At 37.3% G+C, this 25405-nt stretch overlaps 1 protein-coding gene across 2 annotated transcripts in view; it reads right to left on the bottom strand.

Annotated features, from left to right (window-relative positions):
- GABRB1 (gamma-aminobutyric acid type A receptor subunit beta1) overlaps window positions 1-25405 on the bottom strand; it is a 414382-nt gene that overhangs the window by 265420 nt on the left and 123557 nt on the right. For both annotated transcript variants that reach the window (XM_057728438.1, XM_057728440.1), the window contains exon 4: window positions 6741-6961. In XM_057728438.1, the coding sequence (XP_057584421.1) occupies window positions 6741-6961 (221 nt within the window). The remainder of the gene's footprint in view (window positions 1-6740; window positions 6962-25405) is intronic.

Below are 25405 nucleotides of genomic sequence, written 5' to 3'. Positions count from 1 at the left end.
CTTCCTAGGTGGTGCAGTGGTAAAGAATCCGCCTGCCAATGCAGGGGACATGGGTTCAAGCCCTGCCCTGGGAAGATTTCACATGCCATGGAGCCACTAAGCCCATGTGCCACAACTATTGAGCCTGTGCTCTAGAGCCTGTGAGCCACAACTACTGAGCCCATGTGCCACAACTATTGAAGCCCACATGCCTAGGGCCCGTGCTCCACAACAAGAGAGGCCGCTACAATGAGGAGCCTGCGCACCACAATGAAGAGTAGCCCCAGCTAGCAGCAACTAGAGAAAGGCCGTGTGCAGCAACAAAGACCCAACGCAGCCAATAAATAAAATAAATAAAAAAATAAATTTATAAAAAAAAGTTAATAATAAAATATGAGACAGGAAAAATTACTTTAGCTCTCTTAGTGTTGGTATCTGTCAAATTAGCATAATAATAGTACAAAGTTCATAGTACTGTGGTAAAGATTAAATATGAAAATATAGGTAGGTCATTTAGCATAGTGCTTGATGTATAGTATAATTTCCATTATGTATATACCTGGGTATTGGTTGAATTCCTGATACAATTGCTATCAATATTAGAATGATGTGATATGTACATCTTACTCTGTATGTGCTTATGGTGTGTGCACACAATCCCACGTACACACTCTGCAACACACCTGTACTGAGCTGGAAGGGTTTTCTTTACTCTACCCATCCCATTCCCCATTCTCCTGTAGCCCAGCAAAACCACCTGGCCCTGGGCTCACCTTTGGTAAGAGGTGGAGGAAAATAACATTGTGGAAGTTTGAAAGAGAAGCCGAGGCAAGGGTTAGGAGAGGAAGGCAAAAGGAAGAGCAGTTTAGGGACGTTAAATATGCCACTAAATGTCTTTCCAGAATTAGGTTGTTCCATGCCTACTATTTTCAAGGAAAGATAAACACAATCTTTCAGCACCCACAGGGCTAAGCCTCAGTGATGATCACTGTTTTCAGCCAGCTGGATCATGTTTGGACAAGAGGCAGAACACATCTGGTCATTAATAGTGATAATGGCTCTTTGGTTAAAGGCCATCATTTAGATATAGGAAATGTTGCAGCTGACAATTATCATGAATCAGGTGACCGCATCCTACAAATTTTAATTTCAATTTTTTGAACATTTATTTGGTTTGAGAAAGGGGACTCAAAGGTGAAAGAAATACAGTTCACATTTTCAACAAATATACCATCTTGCTTGCAATCACGGGAAAATAACTCCCAAGACATAGAAAGATATAACATCTTAAGAGGGTTACAAATCTCACGGGCCTTTAGGAGATTAAAGGGAAGTAAGGTATCAAATGAGAACAAGTTTTTATCTAGTTGGGAATATTGTAAAAGTACTCATGGAGAAAGTGGGATTTGAGAGAGGTTTTAAGAAAAAAAGAGAGGTGGGAGAAAGTGGTAAAGAGGGGGAAACTGTTTGGGGATTAGAGAAGAGAGGGAATTTTAGCAGGGCTGGAGGGTTGCCAGATGAAACACAGTTAAATGTGAATTTCACACAACTAATAATTTTTTAGTATAAATATGATCTTGGCAAATTTGGGACATATTTGAATTTGAAATGCCCTAGATTTGTTTAGAGAAATAAGTAAATTGCTTTATAAAAGTTTAGGCTTCACAGAGGAAGGAAATGTGTGAAAGACACTTCGGTCATATGCAGAGGGTCTCAGATTCCAGACAGGAGAATGAAAATTTAATTTTATGGGGATTATAGAGACATTGTTGGTTTGTTTTTTGCCTTTTTTTTTATATAGTGTGGGGTTGATGTGATCTGATACACACTATAGGAAGACTAGGATGACGATGATGAGAACAGGTAGAATTAAGACAGGAAATTGGCCAGAAAGTGACAAATAGTGGAGATGTTAATTGAGGTGATGGAAGTGGCTTGGGAATTGAGATGGTCGAGATAGAGTGGAGTAGAAGCAACAGACTGCATCTTGGGACAAAAGAGACATAGAGTCAAAGATGCCTACAAATTTATGCCTATTGACTGGGAGGATGATGACTTTTGTTAGCAGCTGTGTAAGGAGAAAGAGCCGCTTTTAGGAAAAACAGATAATACAAAATAGGGGTCATGTCAGGAGTAACTGGCGGGGCAAGCATTCACCTACAGATGCTCAGTAAGCGATTACAAATATTTTCCTGAACACATGATTTCATATTCTAGATATTTAAGCTGTTAAATGCAATGAGTTGTTCAGAATTCAAGGAACCCCTCTAGCTCACAATTAGAGGCACAAGAAGAAACAGTGATAGAACAGCAAAAAGAAGAATAAGAATAAAATTTGTGCTGAATCTCAGAATCCTGAAGTCAAGGTCAATCATCACTTTTAAATCACTCAGAGGAGTCAAGACTAGAGACAGAACCAGCAACGGCTCTGGTAAATTTGCCAGATCTGTTTTAGGAAAGGAGTATGAGTGGGAGCCATGTTTTTGGAGACTAAGGAGTAGATGGGTAGTGAGGCAGTTGAGGAAACCAAAGCTATTCAAGGACTGGTGCTTGAAGAGAAAATCAAAGAGAAGGAGCCAGCAGAGGGAAGACTGAAGATTTCATTCAAAAGGGCAGCAAAATCGGAAGGGCGTCCAGCAATAAGATTAAATGTGTACATGGCGAGATCAGCCTTAGAAAGAAGAGAAAATCTTCCTCAGAGTTAAATGGAAGAAAGGGAAGACAGAAGGATTTTAAGGATTTGATATATGACATTGATGGAGTTGATATTTAGTCTCCACTTCTGAGTAAGAAAGAAAGTGACATTATGTGCCTTGAGAGGAGCAGGGTGGAGGGCTCATGGACCATGGACTTTTAAATCCCATCTCCTGCCACATCTTACAGCACATCACAGGCATCCATCTTTTATTTAGATCCCTGGCAAAGTGGAAGAGGAAGTAATCGTGATTGCAGGGTTATTCCTTGGTGTGACACACTTTGTCACAGCAAGGTAAATCTGAGAGTAAGAAGCACAACGGCATTAGTTTCTTCTATGTGCCGAATGCCTGGTGCACAGTAGCCTGGCTCCTCTAGAAGAACCAGACCCCCATCAGACACCGCTCTGTCATTTTAGAGTGTTTACACAGCTGTGTGCCATCCCTGGTATATAAAATATGATTTGACATAGTTCACAAAAATAGCAAACAACCAACTCTATTCTTGTGCCTTTATATAAACTGTTATAGCATCTCATATTGAGTTTGAATATAGCAAAATTTGATTCAATTTAATGATATGATCTTATGATTAATGGAATTCGTGGTTAAAGAGGCTTTCAGGTACGTTCAGAAAATCCCTCTGCCCCCATAATTGCTGAAAAGAACCCATTAACGCATGGTCTCATCTCATGATGACTATGGCTGGACTTGATGGATGAGGCAAGAAGTTTCATTCTCCTGATTCCCTGTCTACAATAAGTACGACCATAAATATGTCAACACCTATGTTATACTATAAGGATTTTCTAGTGCCTGCGTTTAGGAAGTGATATATGGCAGTTATTCCTGAAAAGGCAGCTACGAAGAGAAAAGTGAAGATCATCCTTTCTAAACCTAGGAAATGTTATATCAGAGGAATGACAATGAATAAGCCATAATATAGAATCATAGAAGCAATGAAATTTAGATTTGACAGAAATTTAGGGATGATTTTGTCCAATTCCTTTCTCTTTAAGCCAAGTAATCTAAAGCCCAGGGAGAGGAAATAGCTTACTGAAGGGCACAAACTAGTCAGGCCACACATCTCTTTGACTCAAAGTCCCAGGTGCTTCCACTCTACCACAATGACAAATTTCTACCAGGCTTCTGGAGAATTATTCCCAGGGCCAGAATACTGGGTGTATTGTACATACTAGGCACTCAATGAATGTTTTCTTAATTGAACAGCTGTATCTCTATTCTGGTCACTGACACAACTGGGAGTTAGAGAACCACTCTCAGCACACAGATTTTCCAGTACCTAGTAAAGCAATATCAGTCACAATAACTTTAGAAAAATATAACTTAAGATTTATATGTATTAACGTATTCATTATTTCATAAGAACTTCCTTAGTCCGTTGTTGCATTTGATAAAACTAAGGATCCATAAATTTATATAATTGGTGAAGGTCAAGCAATCAGAAAATGGTAGAGTTTGAGCTCAATTTTGGTTCTCTGACTCCAGTTATATCGATTGTTATACCTTATGGTTTCTCCAGGATATGTATAACCTCTAGGGAAAAGAAAACCAGATCTGTGAGGGAAGAGATAGAGAGGAAAACAGGAGAGGAGGGGAGAGATATCAGACTGATGTGAGGCTCTTAGGAAGAAAGTTGAGGCCAGAAAGAGATCAGAGTCCAAGTAATAAATGAAGGATTTGTGTTTTTCTTTGAGAGATCTGTTGGCGGGCTCCTAGGTACAAAGGCCTGAGTTGGCACCGAAAAGGAGAAAGCAATGCTATTCAACTTGGAAGAAGGTATTGACTTTAAGTGCATCTGAAAGACAGTGGGGTGAGAAGAGCACAGGTATGGGAATCAGGAAACCTGGATTTTAGTCCTAATTCCATCATTCTTTGTGCCCTTAGATCAGGCCCTTCCCCATTTTGTGCCTCAGTTTTCTCATTTAAAAAATGAGGTGTAATAAATAAATAAATAAATAAATAAATAAATAAAAAATGAGGTGTAGTCAACTTCATGGCTCTCAAATATTTTTCCTCCTTTGCAACATTGCCATTGGTAGAGACTGCCAATAGTTTAGAAAATGACTGAAGTGAGATTCTGTAAACTGAGAATGCAACCCACATTCTTCCTTGCAAAAAAATCTAGTTGTCTTTTTCTTTTTTTTTTAACAAAGCAATTATACACTCTTGAATAATCACATATAGTGAATATACATGTTGTAGTCGATCAGCCTACTAAGTTGGGTCACAGAATTAATCTCCCAGAAAACTTTAGAAAGATAATTCATCACTTTATACCTTAGTTACATATGATAGAAGCTACATAGGTAATAGCAAAATTACAACTGGTTTCCATTGTATGAACCATCACTAATGACCACCACTGCTCTTGGATGAGTAGATTTTTGTAGTAACATCAATTCACTCAAGGGACTTTTTAGTTTATTTCACCATTTTTTCTGAGAGGATTTTAGGTCAGAGATTTTTAACTAGAGCTGACAGCTCCTGGGGTACTGAAAGAGTGGGAAAATTCCAAAGATCATTTTGCCAAGATCAACTGGTGCTATTTTACTGTGCAAATGAAGACCAAAGCTATCAACCAAGTAACCAACCATTAGATTAAGTTCAAAAGTTTTATCTTAGATACATTGTTTTCACTTGCATATTGTTTTCAGGTATTGGATGCACATTAATTGTAGACTTATGGTCCTTAACTACAGTTTTAGCTTGGCATTGATGTTATATAAAAGGATATTAGGGGGCTTATGAACATTCTAAAATAATAGGAAAATTTCATCAGCTTCTCAAAGGGATCACAAAGTTTAACAAAGCTTAAAGAACCACACTCTACACATCCTAAAATAACGTCACAATTCAGATATTTCCTCAGTAAAACTGGAAGCTGATTTGAACTACAGCCTAAAAGTTTTAATAAACCCCTAACTACATGAGTAGTTAGTAACAGACCTCTATAAGTGTATAATACCTCTTTTATACTTGAGTCTTAAAAAAACAAACAAAATAAAACACACTGTGGTGCAAAACATAGCTGATAGAAATTAAAGGTAACCTAAATAAATAAAGATATATTTATAGATTAGAAAGCTTGATAATTTTAAATGTCAATTCTCCCCAAACCTATCTATAGATTCAATGCAATCTCAGTTATAATCCAAGCAGACTTTTTTGACAGAAATCGACAACTTGATCTTAGAAGTTATAGGGAGATGCAAAGGACTTAGAATTTTCAAAGGAATCTTGAACAGTCAGTATAAAGTTGAAGGATTTATATTATGTGACTTCATGACTTACCATATAGCTATGGTAATTAAATAGTGTGATACTGTCTAAGGTTGGACAAAAAGAACAATGGAACAGAACAAAACCTAGAAATAGACCCCCGATTATCCAGTCAAAGGTACCAACACAGTCTCTTGGGAAAAGCAAAGTCTTTTCAATAAATGGGGCTAGAATAACTGGATAGCCATATGGAAAAAAATGAACCTCAACCCTTACCTCATAAGAAACACAACAATTAATTTAATGTGGATCACATACATATAAAAATAAAAGTGAAAATATAGATAATTAAGGGAATAAAATCACTATGAATCTTCTTGAAATCACCACAAAACATTTTCCTATTTCTTCAAAATATTGTTTCCCAATTCCATTTCATAATTAAGTGGCTATACTGAATACTTAGAACACATTGTAACTGAGTCTGGTTGGACCGAAGATTATCAAGCAATTGGCTAAAAAAAAAGATGTAAATTCTAGAATAAGCCTGATGTGAAATCCGCCTAACAAAAACACATATTCTTATTACTATGTGTATTATTTGAAGGTCAGGGCAAAAAATTCACTTACCTTTGATAATGTTGTCTAGATTTAGCTCAAATGGTTTTAAAGAGATTTTCTGAGCTTTAATATAATTTTATTATAAAGATTAAAGAGTCTATACATTCACCTACTTGCCTCTCTCCCTTCTGCCCATTTTCAAAAGTAAAAATTAAACAACAACATGAACAACAACAGTAAAACATGCAACACAAAGCTGTTTACCGGAGTCCGTAGAGAACTGTTCCATCAGGATGTAGTCGGATCATTCGATTTTTCACTGTAACCCCATGCACAAATGATTTCTTGTCATTCAGAAAGTAGGTGTCTGGTACCCAGAGTTGGTCAGCTACCCTGTTGTCTAGTGTGAGGTTTAGTGGGATTCCAGAATAAGAAAGCCTTTTGTCTTTCCAAGACTGCTGGAAATACATGGTGAGTGTATAATCCTGCAAAAAAAAAGGAAAGCAAAAAATGAATTTTACCATCATCAACCATCATCAAAAAGCCTTTGTGTTAAGAATGTGATAGCATGTGGTACTGTGCATGCCCAGAGACTCACCATTCTGCAGGTCCCCGCTGAAGTTATATTTGAATATATTGAAATTTGCACCTCCAAGCATAGGGCAACCGATAGGTTAGAAGTACTATAGCAATAATTGAACGCATGCAGAAACATGTGAACCTGTATAGAGTAAACCCATTTAATTGAATTTTAAGGTTCAAAGTTAAAGTAATGATATCATGGGGAAGACCGTAGAGGGAAGTTGTACCTAGAGATTCATGTTCACAAAAATCTACCCCTGGATATTGTATGTATAGTGCTGCTTGATTCAGGAATTAGTTTGAGTTAGAGATGAGTTTGTACTCGAGTCTGTTTCCCCATCTCCTGTGAAAGGTTACACTAAGGATGCACCTTTGCACTTTTCTTTCTGCCCAGGTTTCCCCTGGCAGTGAGAGACAGGAAGATTAGGGTTCAATACATGTGTGAAGCTCACAGGAGAGGAATGGTGATGATTATCTTGGAGCTTTAGTTGTCTGTTTTTAAAGAACTCTATTAATACAAAGTGTAATTATCCATTAAAAGAATAAGAGGTAGCAGTAAAATCATAAAGACTTAAGATGTGGGTCCCAATATCATAAAAATGGATAGTTCACTTTTTCTTTTAAAGGACATTTATCAGTCAAGAGCTTTAGCTGAATGCTTTAGCAACAATTAAGAAAACATGACATAACTCCTGCACAGCTCTGTGTACTGCCATTGTCATATACACCACTATTTGAGGAGCATTGGCTCTGATCACATCTTACATCTCGGCAAACTGCATTTCATCTAGATACCTATATGGATATTTATGCATTTCTGAAATATCCTAAATGATAAGACAATATTCATTCTGGATAATGAGTTCCAATGTCCTTTAACCACTATATTTGAGAATGCTTACAATGTTTACTCAGAAACAATCTTGCAATAATTCAAAGACATTCTTTCTCGTTCAATGACAAGGACATTTGCTCTTCCCTATTAATCATACAATATCCCTTTTATAGTTCTGAAACCTCCTTCCACATTACCTTAATTTAACAGAAAAAGAGAACCCACAGGGTTACATACAATTCTCTTCTCAACTGCGAACATCTTCATTCGTATCCTTTTCAAGCTCTTAACATCATACCTTTTTGGAGGACAATGAATTGGACAGATTCTGGGCTTTAGATTCTAAAACACCTTGATTCCAAAATCTGCCACATGTAGAGCTACGTAACCATGAGCAACTAACTGAACCCCTTGTATCTCAGATGTCTCATTTCTAAAATAAAAATAACAGCATTTTACTGGCTTGTTGAAAGCATTACTTGGGAGAATTGTGGTGCAGGTACTTTAGAAACTAATATGCTAAACAAATATATTATCTTCAAAACCAAAATTGTTTGCTGCTATTTAAAGATTAATATCATACTTCCAAATTACTTGGAGTGTACATATTCATTTCCATAAGCATTTCCACTTTTAAAGAGATGTTTATAAAAGAACTTGTAGGCAGAAGGATCCTGGTAACCATGAAAATAAGCAATTGTCTGTCTTGTAAGTCTTGTTGGGGTCTTATTTGTAATTCAGACAATGTAAGAAAATTAATAACTAGCTCAGCACAAGCAGCAATATGTTACACGTTTCAGTACGCACGCTGAATACACATTAGCCTCCACCTCCTGTGAGTGCTACAGAGGATTTCCTCACAATGAGAGCATGAGGCGTGTGTGTGTGTGTGTGTCTGTGTGTGTGTGTGTGTGTGTGTGTGTGTGCGCGCGCGCGCGCGCGCATGTGTGTAGACTTTTCCCCTTTCCTTACTGGAAACTGTTTGGTTTCCTGTAAAGATTGAACTATACACATGTAGTGAGAGCTTTGCTCTATACAACACACTCTGTTTTCAATAAATAGTGACTAAACATCACACCATGTTTCTCAACTAAAGCAGTAATTTACCCTATTTGCAATAAGAAGTCATTCAGTGGAAATTTACGGATGCTAGTATTTTACATTGGGAAGTGGGTGATGTGGAACAAGTACCTTTCAGGACTTTTCTTCTTAGGTATTTCTAGGGTTATTATCTTAATCTAGGACCTGATTCTATGATAAATGGAAATACTGACCTATGAGTTTGATAACCTTAAAAAACCTTTTTAAAGCTAATGATACTTGTGATGATAATGATACACAAGGTGGAAAGACCTAAAATAGAGCAATATCGCCTTCCTATGTATATTTTACCACACTCACGGCAATAATTTCCTGCTAGAAAGTGCTCTGTGCTCTGTGGTTTTCACGACCTTGTGAGATAGGCAAATTCTCCCTGGGAGAATTTATGATCTCTGGGAAACTACTTACTGATTTTTAAATAAATTTTTTTTTCTATCTGCACCTTAGTATAAATATCAACAATCACATCTGCATATAATAAAGCCTGTGGTATTATTTTGGTGTAATCTGTTTTTAGATGGAAAAGAAAGGCTTAAAATTACTGTATTTTGTTCTCTGTTACAACAGATTTTCTATTAATTCTTCATTAGCCCAACGTGCAAGCACTCCAGGGAGGATGGAAAGTTTTCAGAAAGAAATTAAAGGTATTAACACTTTGGCCAAGAACACCAAAATTATTTTTCTTCCAAGTGTATTTTAAGTGTTCAACCAGCTTTCTCAAGTGTGCAAGCTACTCCTTGAAAGAAAGTGTGACATATTTAGAAACTATGGGCCACAGGGGACTTGACACTGAGGTAAATTAATGGATTAACGGATATGAGATTGCTAATGAAATTCGTCAGGCTAACTCAGGCATGAGAGAATTTGACTCATTGGGGAAAAGCAGGGTAGACAATACCAAATCAGTAGAACCCAATTAAACCCCTAACACCACACTTTTTTAAATCTAAAAATGTTTTTAAAAATGAGAAAATGTTTCTAATAAATGAAAGCAATTCTTTTGGAGAAAAAAGGTAACTTTTATTTATTTACTTATTTTTATTGAAGTATAGTTGATTTACAATATTATATTAGTTTCAGGTGTACAACATAGTAATTCAAAATTTTTAGATTATACTTCATTTAAAGTTATTACAAAATATTGTCTGTATCCCCTGTGTTATACAATATATCCTTGTAGCTTATTTATTTTATACATAGTAGTTTGTACCTCTTGATCCCCTACTCTTATCTTGCCCCCCGCTTCTCCCTCCCTGCTGGTAACCACTAGTTTATGTCTCTGAGTCTGTTTCTGTTTTGTTATATTTATTAATTTGTTTTATTTTTTAGATTACACATATAAGTGATAGCATACAGTATTTGTCTTTCCAAGATATGGAATCAACCTATATGTCCACCAACAGAATGAAGGGATAAAGAAGTGGATACACACACACACACACACACACACACACTGGAATATTACTCAGCCATAAAAAGAATGAAATTTTTGCCATTTGTAACATGGATGGAACTGGGGGGTACTATGCTTAGTGAAATGAGTCAGATAAAATAACATTCTTTTCAGATCAGTAGTTTTAAACTCTGGATGATTTTGTCTCCCAGAGGACATTTAGCAATGTCTGGCGACAGTTTTGATTGTCACAACTGGGAGTAATGTGTGTGCAACTGACATCACAGAGAAGAACAAACCTGACTCCATATTGGATCTATTCTTTTAGCTTTAACTTTTGTGTTCTGTTGCCTGCGCTGGCTCTGCACCTTTGTAAAAGAGTGTATCCTATAGCCTGGAATATAGGTAATATCCCTTTCTTCTTGCACTGCCTCCCAGGCTTGACATTGAAAGGTTTAACACTTTTCCATTCATATAGAGATAAAAAGTTGGATTCTAACTCAAGTAAGATGGTCCTTTGGAACACTAGTCCACCATCTTCTCAGTTTTCTGGCTTTCTGAATGAAGTCATCATTCCTTGCCCCAACTCCTCGTCTCTCGATTTATTGGCCTGTCGTGTGGCGAGCAGTAAGAACTTGAACTTGGCAACACTAGCATCTATGGGTAGAGGCCAGGGATGCTCCCCATCCTAATACACTGCACAGTTCATCCCCTACAACAAAGAATTATCTCGCTCCAAATGTCAATGCTGTCAAGATTATGAAATCTTGCCTTAAAGGAAAACATTTTCCTTTTTAGTATCAGTAAAATATTTCAAAATCCTTTATCATCATCAACATGTCCACGCGAACTTTTAATATATCCCTCAAAATTTTGTGTAAGGAATGCTAGCATTAGATGGTTTACAATTTGCCACTTGAACACAAGAAATCATTTGATAAAAATCCATTAATTATCTAGCATCAGAGGAGGAAGAAAGAACTATATGGTTTAGGCAAATATACTGAGGTATGCATTTTATCAGAATGAGCTCTAAGAAGACTTCATAGTGGGCTGGAAAAGTTAAAGTCTCTTATTAGCTGCCTCCACAATCAGCGCATGTCTCAAACTAATTTGAGAGTGAAGAGACAAAATATTGCTTTAACATCTAGTAATATTGCATCTACTGAGAAGGATCATATGAGCAATCCCTCCTTTTCAAACTGTTCTCAAGAAAAGGGAGAACTTTACATATATATATATATAAAAGAACCAAGGCCCTTGCACACATTTGTATTTTATCCTTCATTGGTTTTTTTGTGCATTATACATCATAAGGAGTCCCAAGCACAAATCCCTGTTCCTTATAAAACATTTATGCCAGTTTGGTTGAACTCTGAGATCCACTCTTTCCAAAGCGAAGGCTGCTTTCCCCAAAGGCTGATTGTAGTAGAGCTGTGCATCACTTCTACAGAAACTTCTGTGATGGAAACTGCTGTGCCTATAGTCCCTGCTGATTGAGCATGACCATGTTCTATATCACACGATTCTGCCCTCCTCACACCTTAGGAATGAAGAGTAGATGTCTAATTTAAGACCAGCTGATCCATAGGCATGTGATAAAACTGTGCCTGGCTCAAAAAGATGAGATGGACCAATCAGAGTCCTCTCCCAGAAATTTGCTACTGGATAAAGGACCTGATACAGGAGCTGTAGGCCCAAGTGCAAAGGTCATGACACAGAACTAGGGCTGCACTTCTATTATGAGGTTATAAGAGAGGAGAGACTATGAATAAAAAGAGGAAGCCAGCTTGCAAATGAAGAAAAAAATGGAGAAAGATGCAGAAAATAGCCATAGGAGAGAGTTTGACATTGTTAGAGAATGAATGACCAAATTCATAGAGACTTTCTGCTTCCTATTTCTAGTTCTCCTGAGGTCTGGACATGTTCAATACTTCAACCGCTTATGAACCCTCTTTGTATTATTACAACAAACTTCACTTTCCTTGTGCTAAGTTGATTCCGTCTTTATTTCCTTCAACCAAAAAAAAAGCCATAATAATTAAGCTGACTGATGTCCATATCAGAATATCATTAAGCAATAATTATACAAATTTAAAAACCCAAGAAAACTTCAAACAATCATCTGGCCTATCTCCCTGATTTCAAAAAAGGGTGGTATTATGAGAAATCTGAGACTTGGAGATATTAAATGACTGGAAAAAAGTGGAGGGAGGCATATCTGATCTGGTTTATTAACCAAGAGAGCAAGGAGAGAGAAGGAAAATATATTTACTTCTGTGGAGACAATTCCCCATCAAACAATGACAATTATCAAGACAAGTAATCTGGAAACTAATGTATATGCTGGCAACAAGTAGTACTTCTTACAAGGATAGGAAAACAAAACAAACAAATCTCACACAACTTGCATCTCATGAAAACAAACTTTAGTGAAATATTGCCTGATAAATAAACCAATTGAAATGAACCACACAACATCTGTTTCTAATAGAACCTCCTGTTTAAATGAATGCTTTGTGTATCAGTGTCACCATTAAGTATATTCTGCAGCATAAATGCATCACCGTATCTCCAGATTTTCTATTAATTTCTAATCTTTTACCTTATTATCTAGTATCATGCTGTTAATACATATTTGTTGTGCTTACTCCCTAGCCATGTTTTGTTATAATATCTTTAAAAGGCATGCATTCTCATTTTGCCAAAGCCCATGTTCTTAAATTTTTGTGTTTTTTTTCACCAACTGTAGCCTGTACTATGCCTCAGAGAACATAATCTTCTTTTACCTTCGTCTCATCCTAAATAGCCCCATTTGGTTTATCCATCTGTGTAGTCAGAATTTTTGTCAGTCTTGTGTTGTGTTCTGAACTATTCTGGAATGAGTCAATCTTGTGGGTGAACAAAAACATTGAGAGTTATGGGCTTAACCAATGAGAGTCATCTAAGGAAATCACATGGGCACATATGACACTGACATGATGACTGGAGTACTAACTTGTGTTTCAATACAGTGAACTACAGGAGACTCTCAATATGTAAAACTGAGCCTGTACAATATAAAAATTTCAGCATTTGTGATCTAATATCTACTTTAGAAGCTGTAAAGATTCATTTTCTTTAAAAATATGAGAACATTTTTTTCTATACAATGAATCCAATTTCTTGAAAATGATATGATAAAATGTGTGTTTAAATGTCTTATAGTCTAGACCAGTGATGGTTTAAACGTCTCATATTCTAGAAACTAAATAATCAGAAGCACAAATAATTAAAGTTATTTCCATGGTAAGATATACTGAAATGTTGGGCCTGACACAGGGAAAGTTCTCAGAAACGTCTAAGTCAAAAGATCTTAGGTTATTAGAATGACTAATTCATTCTGTCAACATTTCAGGATTGTTGACTAGATTGAAAAAATTGTATTATGCCAGATGCTGAGGAGAAAACGTTGAGTAATACATTTTCCCTGCCTGCCTCAAGGTACTCCCAGGCCCGGAGGTGAGACTGAGCATTGTTCATTTCCAAGCTATCCCCCTGCCCCCACAGGCTTCTCAGTCCTTCCACTACCTTTGTAACCAGCTGCCTGCATGAAATTCCCCCACCTCAAATACTCAGGGAACTCAGAGTGATTCCATTTTTCTTCATTGGTGGCTGCCTACTGCAGGAGACAAGATTATTGCGTAGGAGGTTATCAGTTTAACAAGCTCTGGCATTCACCTCGCGTATAGAGAAGTCAGAGTTAACACAGCACTAAAGGGGAAGTGGAGGAGAGAAAATAGAAATGGTTAAGGAGGAATGTGGGGTCTCCTTTTGATCGGGGAGGATAGAGAGACGGGGTCATCAATGATGACTACAGGGTTTCTGATCCAAGTGAGCAGATGGACAATAAGAGTAAGAATTGAAGATTTGGGACTGAGGATGACTCATTTATTTTGGGCTACTCTGCGTTGTGGGTGTCATTGGCACTTGCACATAGAGGTGCCAAGTAAGTAGTTATGGGCCAGAATATAGGAAGGGCTCAGAGAGAAACAAAACTAAGTGAGTCATGAGTGATAGATGCAGCCGTGGGAATGGATTAGCTCACCATGGAGACAGTAGAAGGTGAGAAGAGGACAGCACCCCTGGGGAAATTTGATTCTGGGATTAGTCACTCCTTTGAGTTCTCAGAACACTCCTCTTCTACTTTGATAGTAGTACTTATTTTGTAATTATTTATCAGTCCCACTAGATTTTGAGCTTCCCAAGGGCAAAAGTGTATATTTTTAGGCCCTAGCTTAGTGCACTGGGGATAGCAAGTGCTCAAATATGTTAATTGAATGTGAATTAAGCAGTGCTGTGTGTTTGGGGCACCTGATATCAGCACTAAATATGTTAGTGCCAACTCATCTTAGACTTTGAAATATTGGTTATCCTCAGATAACACACATGGGGACTCTCAGCTAAAATAATTAATAATCCAGAATTTCCATTATCTAACTACTCAAGATTAATGAGTCCATAATTCCCATGAATATAGGGAACTGATAAATTTCTGGGACATGAAAAAAGCATATGGCATTTGAAACAAACCTACTCTTTAGGAATGAATTAATAGTAACTTTCTACAAAGTATTAATAGACATATTTTGAATTATGTCAAATGAAATTTCATTGATAGTTCCAGTAATAACTTGTCATTTTGGAAGTATAAGCCTATTTATATTAAAGCTTTAAAAATAGATCTCTATTCAGAGAAACTTTCAAGCTCATTTACAAGTTAGTCAACAGTCAAAATTCTCAATAAATTATTAGATTGATGATTAATTTATCAGGAGAATGATTCATAAACCTCTGACATTTAAAACCACATAATTAATTATCTATGTCACACTAAGTTTTTTTTCAAAGTTCCTTAGTTCCAGAGGTTCACAGAAAATTAGTTTCCATTTTCCCCAATATCTAAGTAAGAGTAAAAATAAAATCAGTTTCATGGAGGATCTAATGCAGAATGTGGTGCTTTTGACTGACCATCCTGAGTTGGACTATGAATACATGACCGGAATGGAAACCAACATGTAGCATGCATGGCAACTCAAAAAAAAACAAGCTATGGAGTGAGCTAAACTGGGAAAGGATATGAGCATCAGAATTAAACCAAGATTCTATCAAAACACACACTACTTAGAAGAGATGAAAAAAAAAAATCTGTGATCATTTTCTAGCTCAGGAAAGCAGTTTTGTCTTGTGATTTGTCATCTTGTAACGTGTATAGAGCTTAAAAAGAAGTCAATAGCAAAAATTCTACATCTGGTATTGTTTTGTGGGAGGAGAATGAGATCTTAGGAACTCAACTTTAAATTAATAGGGCGGAGTAAGAGGGATTGTTAAGGGCTACAGTAATATCTCTCTCCAGAATCAAGCACTTTCTGATATCTCTTAGAGCTTTAATTTACCTTCCCAAGAAGGAATCCTTAGGGCACTCTCAAAACCCTTATTTTCAGGCTTCCTAACGAGAAGATGGATTTCCTCCAAATTATCATCCTAAAGAGACAGTAGGTAATGATCTCTGGGGAGTCCCTGGGGAACTCTCAAAATAGAATAGGCAGCAAATTATAATGTCCAAATATCAAATTTATTACACTCACTCTTTCATTTCATCCTCTCTTTTCTGCACCGTCTTGGGTGTTTCTGTTTGTTTGTTTTAATTTTCCATTCAGAGATGATCACCACCAACATTTGGTATCTAATTTTTTTCTGTCTACTTTAAAAGAAATAAGATCATTCTATATATACTACTTTTTATCATAAGCACTGTTACTTTTTTTCACAGCTATTTATTTGTTTGCTTGCCTGTTGATTTATTGTTCAGCAATCTCTCTTCCTGCATTGTACTTTCTTTCACTAATTAGTAACTCAGTGGGCAGGCAACATTTTATATGTTTGTTTATGCTTATGCAATTATCTAGCAGCATGTATACATATAGATAGAACTTTTGTCATTGTTTTTCAAAAATAGCATTCTATTATATTCACTTCTGTGAATCTTTCTTTTCTTTCTTTTTTTTAACATTTATTGTGTCTATACAACAGACTGAAAATCTTTGGACAGCATCCTCTGTGATTTCCATATTTTGAACTTTAGAAGCTCAGGAAGGAGTTTTCAGTAACAGTTCTATATAAGTAATGAATGCAACAAGATATCAAGGGAAAATTCTCCTGAGATTTAGATTTCTTATTTGCACAGCAATCGTAGAGAATGGTATACTTCAAATCAGATAAAACTGGTACTTTTTGAGAAAGGAAGATTTTAGGACCAGGAGAAGGGTTTTTTTCTTTTGCATTAAAAACACATTACATGGCAGCTTATTGAATAACATGAAACAATGGCTACAATAATACTATATTTAATTTTCAGGAAAAAGAATACATCAGACAAGATGTGATTTTAGTGCCAATCTCCTTTCAGCAAACCTTCATTCCTTCCTAACATTTTAGTCTCTTTTTAAATAGGGTGTTTGTTCATTTAGGGTCTGGTTTCTCACATTTTGGATTGAATACTTATTTGATGTAGGAGGCTGCATCTGTGCATTCTGGGATGCTTAGCAGCACCCCTGGCCTTTATTCACTAGATTCCAGTAGCAGCCCCTCAGTCATGACAATCAGTGATGGTTGCAGACATTGCCAAATGCCCCCGGGGATGGCAGGAGGGGTGTGTGTGAAATTCTCCCCGGCTGATAATCACTGATTAAAGGCCATCATAGTCTATACCTGCCCTTCCTCATGAGAGCAGAGATTTTTCTTTTGTCTTCTTTCCCAATCACCTTTTCCCTGTACCTTGGGTCTCTGTTATACTCTGACTCATTTCTCTACCTTTATGGCGATTGTCCAAAAAATATCTATTTATAGGAATTACACAATAGCTCCTCTTCTTCCTGCTACCTCAGCCCCACAGTAGGACATAGAGCTGGTGAGGAATGGGGAACAGACACTAGATTTGCACATCAGTAACCCAACGGACAAGGTGTGTCTGTGCAATGCATTAACTGTATAAATTTCCCTGGTGCTCTGTTTATAATATTATAACATGGCATTTGTAAATGGTTTGTGTAGACCTCAGACATCATTGTCTCCACCGTGACAACATAAAAATGGGTGGTCATATTGTCAGGCCGGTCTTCAAAAGTCAATTTACCCATAAATCAGTTGAGATCTCTAAATGGTAATCTCTTAAATTCTGGTACCTGGTTATTGGATTCCATGCAGTACAGTTTTAAATGAGGAGGTAAAACAGAAAGAGAGCTGGCTTTCCTTCCCCTGATCCTGTTTGGTAAAAACTATTTGAAATCAAAATGGCTTACCTTTGATATCTATGCCATTAATTCAACTCCTTAAAACTTATATTTATGGAAGTTCCCTGAAATCATTCCATCCTTATTGAAACTTTCTTTTCTTAATGATAACTCATTAAGTACTTTACTAGGTGCTTTCTACATGTTACCTTGTTTAAGCCTCATTAACAACTCTTTGAAGTTGAAATTAATATTCCCTGTTTATAGAAGAGACTCTGAGTTTAAGAGATGCCCAACATGACTGCTAGAAATTTTTCCAAATCAATGGGTAGAGATAGGACTCATTCCATTTAATGGCTACACAGTATCCTATAACATGGAAATTAGTCATTATCCTGTAATGGTCATTGAAGTTGTTTCAGGTTCTCTTACAACTTAAAAATAATTCTGCAGTAAATCTCTCCTCTCTCTTTTCATAGATAGATAAAGATAGATATATTGATAGTTATAAATACCACAAGTACTGGTGTTTTATTGCATCTTTTGTCTTATATGATGCCATGTTCTGGAGTTTAATATAACTTACTAAAGTAAATAAAAAAACCACAGACTGCTCCTTTAGTACAATCATTTTCTAAATATTGAACTAAATTCAAACCTATAGAAAGCATCAACTAAGGCCTTAAAGTTAAATTTATAGAATCAAAGAGCTACATAAATACCCATATTGGCCACCTCCAGTGGTTTAAACTCCTTGAGCATCTGTTCAAACTTCTGTTAATCTTTGACTGGGATCTGGCACATATCACTGCAGAGAAGGACCCTGGCAACCTTACACCACATAATGACAAAAAAACCCAAAAAACAAACACTTTAAGAATTCCTTTGGCAGTGTAGAAAATATGGTTTGTGAATTTTAAAGCTAATAATTCTGATAAGGTTAGTTTGCCTCTGATATAGCTTCACAGCCATCCTTGGACCTCTACCAAACATGCATATCTTAACAGATTTGCATTAAGGATATAGACTAGACCCAACTAGGAATAAAACCTCCAGGCTAACACCATGCTAAGACAAACTGAGCTATCAATTAAGTCTTTGGCTAAAACAGAATTGGGAGAGTTGCAATCTAGTTAAAGATTCATTGTTCATTAGTCCTGGGATCCTAGAGCAAATTTGTCAGCTAGTCTGATATTCAATCTCCTCACCTGTGTGATGGGCAGGAAAACTAACAAGATTGTTCAAATGATGAATTGAAATAATGTATACAATAGTCCTAAACAACTGTAAAAACTATAATTGAATAAATAAAGAACATCAAGTAGCTTAAATCATGTTACAGAACAATGTAATGCCTAACATTATTTTCATTCTCTTTAAATTATTAACTTTTCCCCACTGAACACTGAATGACAAGAGCTGTCTATTACTGGACATCTTTAGGTATATGACTAGTACTTTACTAGGTGCTTTCTACATGTTACATTGTTTAAGCCTCATTAACAACTCTTTGAAGTTGAAATTAATATTCCCTGTTTATAGAAGAGACTCTGAGTTTAAGAGATGCCCAACATGACTGCTAGAAAATGTTAAAGCTGCAATTTGAACCCAAGTCTGTCTGACTTAAATTCCTAGCTCTTTCCACTGTACCACATAACAAGCAGTGGCTTAAATACATATCACAAGCACAAAAGATTTTCCTCTTAGAACAAGGCTTTTATCTCTTGCCTAAGGCTGACTTCTGCTTGCTTTTTTATGGATGCCAATTAATCATTAACATTCAGCTCTAATGTAGACTTTTCAACCCCCTCTGATGTTTTATCCGTGAACTCCCCTTCGTCAGCTGCTGATGGTAATGAACGCGGCTGCCATGCCCTTATCTGTGTGCTGTTGACAACCCCACGGAATGCTAAATACAGTCAGTCGTTCGTCACTGCCCTGATGATGCTTCAGATGTTAGCTGAGGAAAAGACAACATTTTTGTTCCATAATAATCCTCGAGGAGTACAGGAAATAGAGTAATTTTCTTTTGGTGGGATGGTGTTCGCATTCAAAAGTATCTTACCACTTTCAAATAAAAGCCTCCTTAGTCATGAGTTATGCGAGCATAACTCATAACTTCTCTTGTTAGAAATTATTTCTAAGTGTCAGTAAGAAGTAAAATGAAAGGCAAACATGGTAAGTCCCTCCAGGTTAAGGATCTTTTAATTAAGATTATGTGTGCCTGACAACACTCTAGGAGAAGCGTGGGAGCATAAACTGGCTGAGGGTAGGGGTACTATGGTTTACTTCTATGCCTCGAACACCAAGATAATAGGATGCTTAATGAAAGAACCATCCATGGCCCAAAGCAGAATCTCCCCCACCCACACTTAGATCTGGTCCTCCATCTCCACCCCTATTCACAGTGAACGGTACAGTCCCCTACCCTGTGGATCAAATCAGAAACTAGGAGTCTTGACTCTTCTCTCTTCCTCACGTTCCACACTAAAGAAATCAATAAAACCTGGCCTTCCTATTTCATAAAAAAAAGATCTCTTTATTCTGTTTACAGTTGCTATGCTCTAGTTTGGCCTTTATCATTTCTCACCTGATTTATTGCAATAGGCTCCTAATTAGTCATCTGCTTTTACTCTTGCTTTTCTCTAATTCATTTGTTGTGTGGCAGGTGAAGTGGTATTCCAATTTTTTAAATTGCATTTATAATCATGTTGCTCCCAAGGTTAAGCTTTAATGGCTCCTCAATGTTATGAGGATAAAAATACAAATTCCCTAAGGGCAAAGGATGTGCTTCCTCTATTCCTCTCTCTCCAGCCACACTTCTGACTGGCTTGCTCTTTGACTCTATCATCCAATTCCTCAAACACATACTGTCTTTTCTTGCTATGAAGCCTTCTGGACCTGGAACACTCATTTTCCCTCTCTTGCCTCTTTGCCTGGCTATCCCCAACTGATGTAGAGCTCAGATTGCAGGCCTCTCCTATCTGCTCCTGTAGCCTCTTCTCATCGTAACCTGCATCACTCCACAAGGAAATTGGTTGGTGCCCTGCTGTTTCCTCCACTAGACTGTGACCCCCATGAGAGTGTATCTATGTGGTGATCCCCTAGTGCTGAGTACTGGCCTGCAGGTCAGTGGATGCCCAACAACTCTTTGTTGAATGAATCAATACATGACTAGAGTGAGGAAGAATCCTGAGGCAGGCAGGTAAGTTACAAAACAATCCAATTTTGTAATAGAAGTGAAATATACTATGAACCTGAATGGGAGCAGAAAAAGGAGGGGAGATGTAGAGATAAAACAGTGAAGGGAAAGAAAATGGATTTAAACTGTTGCTGTGGACACAGGAGATGAAGAAAAAAAATCAAGAGAAGTATCCAACTTTGCTAATGAGAAGGAATCCGGGGATTTGAAGAAGTGGACTTTAGACCTATGGATAATCTTTGGTAAATCAAATTCCCAGACAAGGAGCTCTTACAACCAGTAAAATGAGTAGGTTGGCTACATCAACAATTCTCACACTCACTGTACGTAATTACCACCACAACTGCTTGGACTACTGGGTTTGATTCTGAGGAGTACAGTCCTGAAATCTACATTTTCTGATGGATTGTTTCAAGGAGATTATTATGCTATTAATTTTCAGGTCTTAATTTGAGAAACAGTGACCTAGGTATTCCCTTGGTGTTCTTCAAAATCCTAAATGAGCTATATCTATGTTTTCATTAGTCCTATAAAATCTGTTCCTGTCTCCATTTATATCATTTTTCTATTTGATCAGTTTCCTTTTGTACTCTCTTTGCACTGCAGCAAAAGGAATATAAACCTGGAAACTTCTCTTAGTGTTTCCTATAAAAATATTTTCATCAATACTAAAGGAGCAAAGGGGGAGACTGAGAGAAAAAGAGAGAGTTCTATTATCTTTAGTTTCTGGTATGGGTGTTTTCCTGTCCCTCCAACTTACTTACTTCTGGTTTTGACATTTGTTTCTAAAGCGTGTAACTCTGAAGCATACTGGAAATTGAATCCTCAGCTCAAATATGAGTGGAAATCAAGAATCAGCAAGCGGTGTGGTCACTAAAGTGATATCTGCAAGCATAATGCAGAATTTTATTTCTGAAGAGCAGTGTGAGTTCAATTCTCCACACCTCCTTTGGAGCCATTTCCCCATCCCAAACATGGGAGGACAAGAGAGGTCTTGCCTCATGGGGAAAAAAGGCTATGCTGATGTATTTTCTCATCTGCATGGAGCAATGTATATTTTGGTACAGTGTTAAAAATCCTCAAGCAATTTCTCTCATGTCACAAATTTAAGGCGTTATCTGTGAATGAGTCATCCTGAGAGTTGCCATGGTAACGATTCTCATCCCTTTGGAGTCAGTCCCCTTCTGATGTTGCCACTGAAATACCTTAGCTTCAGGAGGATCTAAAGTTCCCATTACATTTAAATATTCATTATGTTATATACGTATTCCCTGATTTTGCAAGATTACCTGACTAGAAATCATTTTTAGAGATCTATAAATATACGTGCTATATCATGCTCATTTCTTCTGCAAGATGAAAGACAAGTCCACAAAAATCCTTTCTGTGCTCACTGCACATCTCTTTCTCTCTCCCTCTCTTTCCCCATCTCCTTTCTTGGGTGTAAGTGTGTGCATATAGTGTGTTAACAGTAGCCTTCGTATTTGAAATATTTGAAGAGGATACTCTGGACAGCAGTCATGAGCCCCAATTTTCAGTGGAGTGGTTGTGAAAATACTAGCAGGTTGACACACTGCAACTGTACATGAAGGCAAATGATGCTGTAGTTTAATGTGGAGTCGCCATGGGCAGCATTTGTGTGGTTTCCTGATTCATAATCTAGGGAAGACCTGCTTGGCAGAAGAAAATTGCTTATAGCTGCCGCACCTCCAAAAAGAGAAGTCTGGCCTCTTCTTTGTCAAGCAAGGTCCTCAATAATCTGTCTAAACCTACTTTTCCAATATTGTTTGCCCCTTGACTACCTGTCCACTCAAGTGTACCCACTGCTGACACAAAAGGCTATTTCCTTAACATTCTAGTATCTTTGCATATCTCTGTCTTTGGTTGTATTTTTCCTCTTCTTAAAAATCAAAATCCTCCAAGGCCCAAGATGATACCAGTTTCTACAAAGAGTTCCCCAATCCCCAGTCCAAGCCCAATTAATCTTCCCCTTATTCTGCTCTTTGTTACTTTGTTATTTTCTCTACTACAGCATTTAGGCATTTTACTCAGTATGGCCATGGTTTGGCTTTTTCACCTGTGTCCCCACTCTATGCTTTCAAGGGTGTGGCCCATGTCTCATTCATCTTTGTATGCCCACAGTACCTAGCACATAGACACCAGTAGATGTTTACTAGGTTTAAATATATTAGTATGAACCGAATAAATAATGCTCACTCAGGAAAACAGCCAACTGAGGAGCTTTGGGGTTCTGGTTGTTCATGACATGATAGACCAGTCATAACACACCTAGGCTGGCCTCTAACATAGTGTATGAGTGCTCCACTTCCGAGTGAAGCATGATGTGCTGTCAGCTGTGATAGTTTCTCTAAAATCCACTGCTGAGCTGCACTTTTAGAAACTATAGTCTCACATAGTATCACGATTAGAGCATAAGATTTGGAGTCAAATAGATCTGAATTCAATTAGAGCTTTGTCTTTTACTAACTCTGTTACCAATTCACTTAACCTTTCCGAGGTCCAGTTTCCTCACCATTAGTTTGGAATTAATCGAGATAGTAAAATGACAGGCTTAGGATAGCACTTAATATACAATTGTGCATTCGACAAATAGTAACTACTGCAAGTACAACTTAGAAGTACCCCAAGAGGTTGCTTATCTCGATTGTTCCCATGATACCGCTGGGCACCCCTTTGTGATTTTATACTGCACATAAAATAGTCCTCTGAGGGTATGCCATGTCTGCAGCCATTATTTTTTCTACATGTTTGACCATACTCTGATGACACGACTTCCCCAGGCTGGCCACAACTTTCTGATGCAAAGAAAAAACTTAAAGAGCCTGGGTGGTGGGCTATGACTTGTCCTTGAACCTTCATTGATACACATTATGTATGCTCTGTACTGGATAGAGACACTTGAGTTTGAAGGTTAAGCCACACAGAAAGGGACACAGTTAGTAATACAGAGCAGAAACAAAGACACACAGAGAGGAAGCAGTATGCAGAAAAAAAGAAAAGAAAGACTAGCAAGAATTGCTGGTGAAATCAGGGGACCCAGAAGTGCTTACAGATACGGCAAAGACAGTGAGCGGCTGAGTCCCTTGAGAGGTGTCGCTGGGGGGTCTCTGGAGCTCATTGTGGGTCCTGAGCTGGGTCCTATTTCCCAGGGAAGCCCAACTATGTGGGTTCTAAGACTGTTATAAATCCTTAGACACTTCCACCTATTATCATCACAAATAGCAGGAACCCAACTCTTCTCTTTACAGCCTTTAAAGTGCCTAGCTTGGGATCTCAGTAGTTTTGATTTAGACATGTCTACTGTTTGAAACTTATCCCAAGGCAACCACTTATTCATCTATGAACTATTTTTTGAATAGTTACTAAGTGCCAGGCATTCTTCTAGGCACTGGGACCCCAGGGGAATTGCTCCCTCCCTCCTCTAGGCTGCTCTTATGCCTTAGTATTAAACTTAATATACCAAATGGCACTTATCGATTTACATATCTGTACCCTTCCTAGACTCTGCCTTCCAGGAAGGCGATGTTTATGTCTTTTTATTTTTTACCATGTCATGCACAATGTCCAGAATATAGTAGGCATTCATCAATAATTTTGGATGTTTGCGTTGATGAATAAACTGCTTAAACAGTGCTAAGAGTGATTTCTTGGTGACACTGCTATAAGTTTTTGAAGACAGTATATAATATAGAGATTCAATCGTAGCTTATTTCTAGCTATGAAGTTGTAAACATGCACCCCCTCCCCTGCCACCCAAGCTTTTATGTTCATTGATTTGGCATATAAATAAGGATTTTTGAAGTTCTATGTGTCTGAGAGTTCTTATTATGCCCCTTTATTGAAGTCTTTAATCTCATTAATACTCATATTTCATTTTGTTCTAAGTAAAGTCTATCTTATGAGGTTCTTGGCATCGTCAAAATAGGGACTTGAGGTAGGCATCTCAGGTATTTCACAGAAACTGTTTTTTTTGATACAAGGCCATTGAAGACACAATGATGTACTTATTTATGATCCATTTAGCTTTTCCCACTCAGCAATGCCAAACAACAATGGTCCACCCCCATCACTTGTAATTCCCTCCAAATATGCAAAAGTGAATGTTGATTTCCAACTCTTAGGGACGGAAGCCTAGTTACAATTTCTAAAGGGCTTTTTTTGTACTTCATTGTAAGATCTATTATTTGACAAATTTGATTATAAGATATACTAGTGAGAGGATTCTGAGAAGATTTTGACCAGAGAAATATCCAATAAAATACTGTAAAAGTTACAACTAGTATTCAGAAGAAAGCCTTGAACTAGGTAAATACTTTTGATCAAGGTGCTTAACAAAGTGACAAGAAATGGGAATATTTCTTGAGCATTTACAATGGACCAGATACTTAGCTATTCACTTTTTGTATATTATCTCACAGAGTAGTCCTAGCAACTAATAAAAGAAGATATACTGTTAATAAAAACTGAGGTTGAGAGAGATTTCAAAGGCTAGTTTTATATGTGTGAGCTGGGTTTTGAGTCCAG

The sequence above is a fragment of the Hippopotamus amphibius genome, chromosome 3, assembly GCF_030028045.1.
Source record: "Hippopotamus amphibius kiboko isolate mHipAmp2 chromosome 3, mHipAmp2.hap2, whole genome shotgun sequence".
In the NCBI taxonomy this organism is placed as follows: Eukaryota; Metazoa; Chordata; class Mammalia; order Artiodactyla; family Hippopotamidae; genus Hippopotamus; species Hippopotamus amphibius.
Note: the sequence above shows the minus strand (reverse complement) of the source record. Positions and strands in the feature narration are given on the sequence as shown.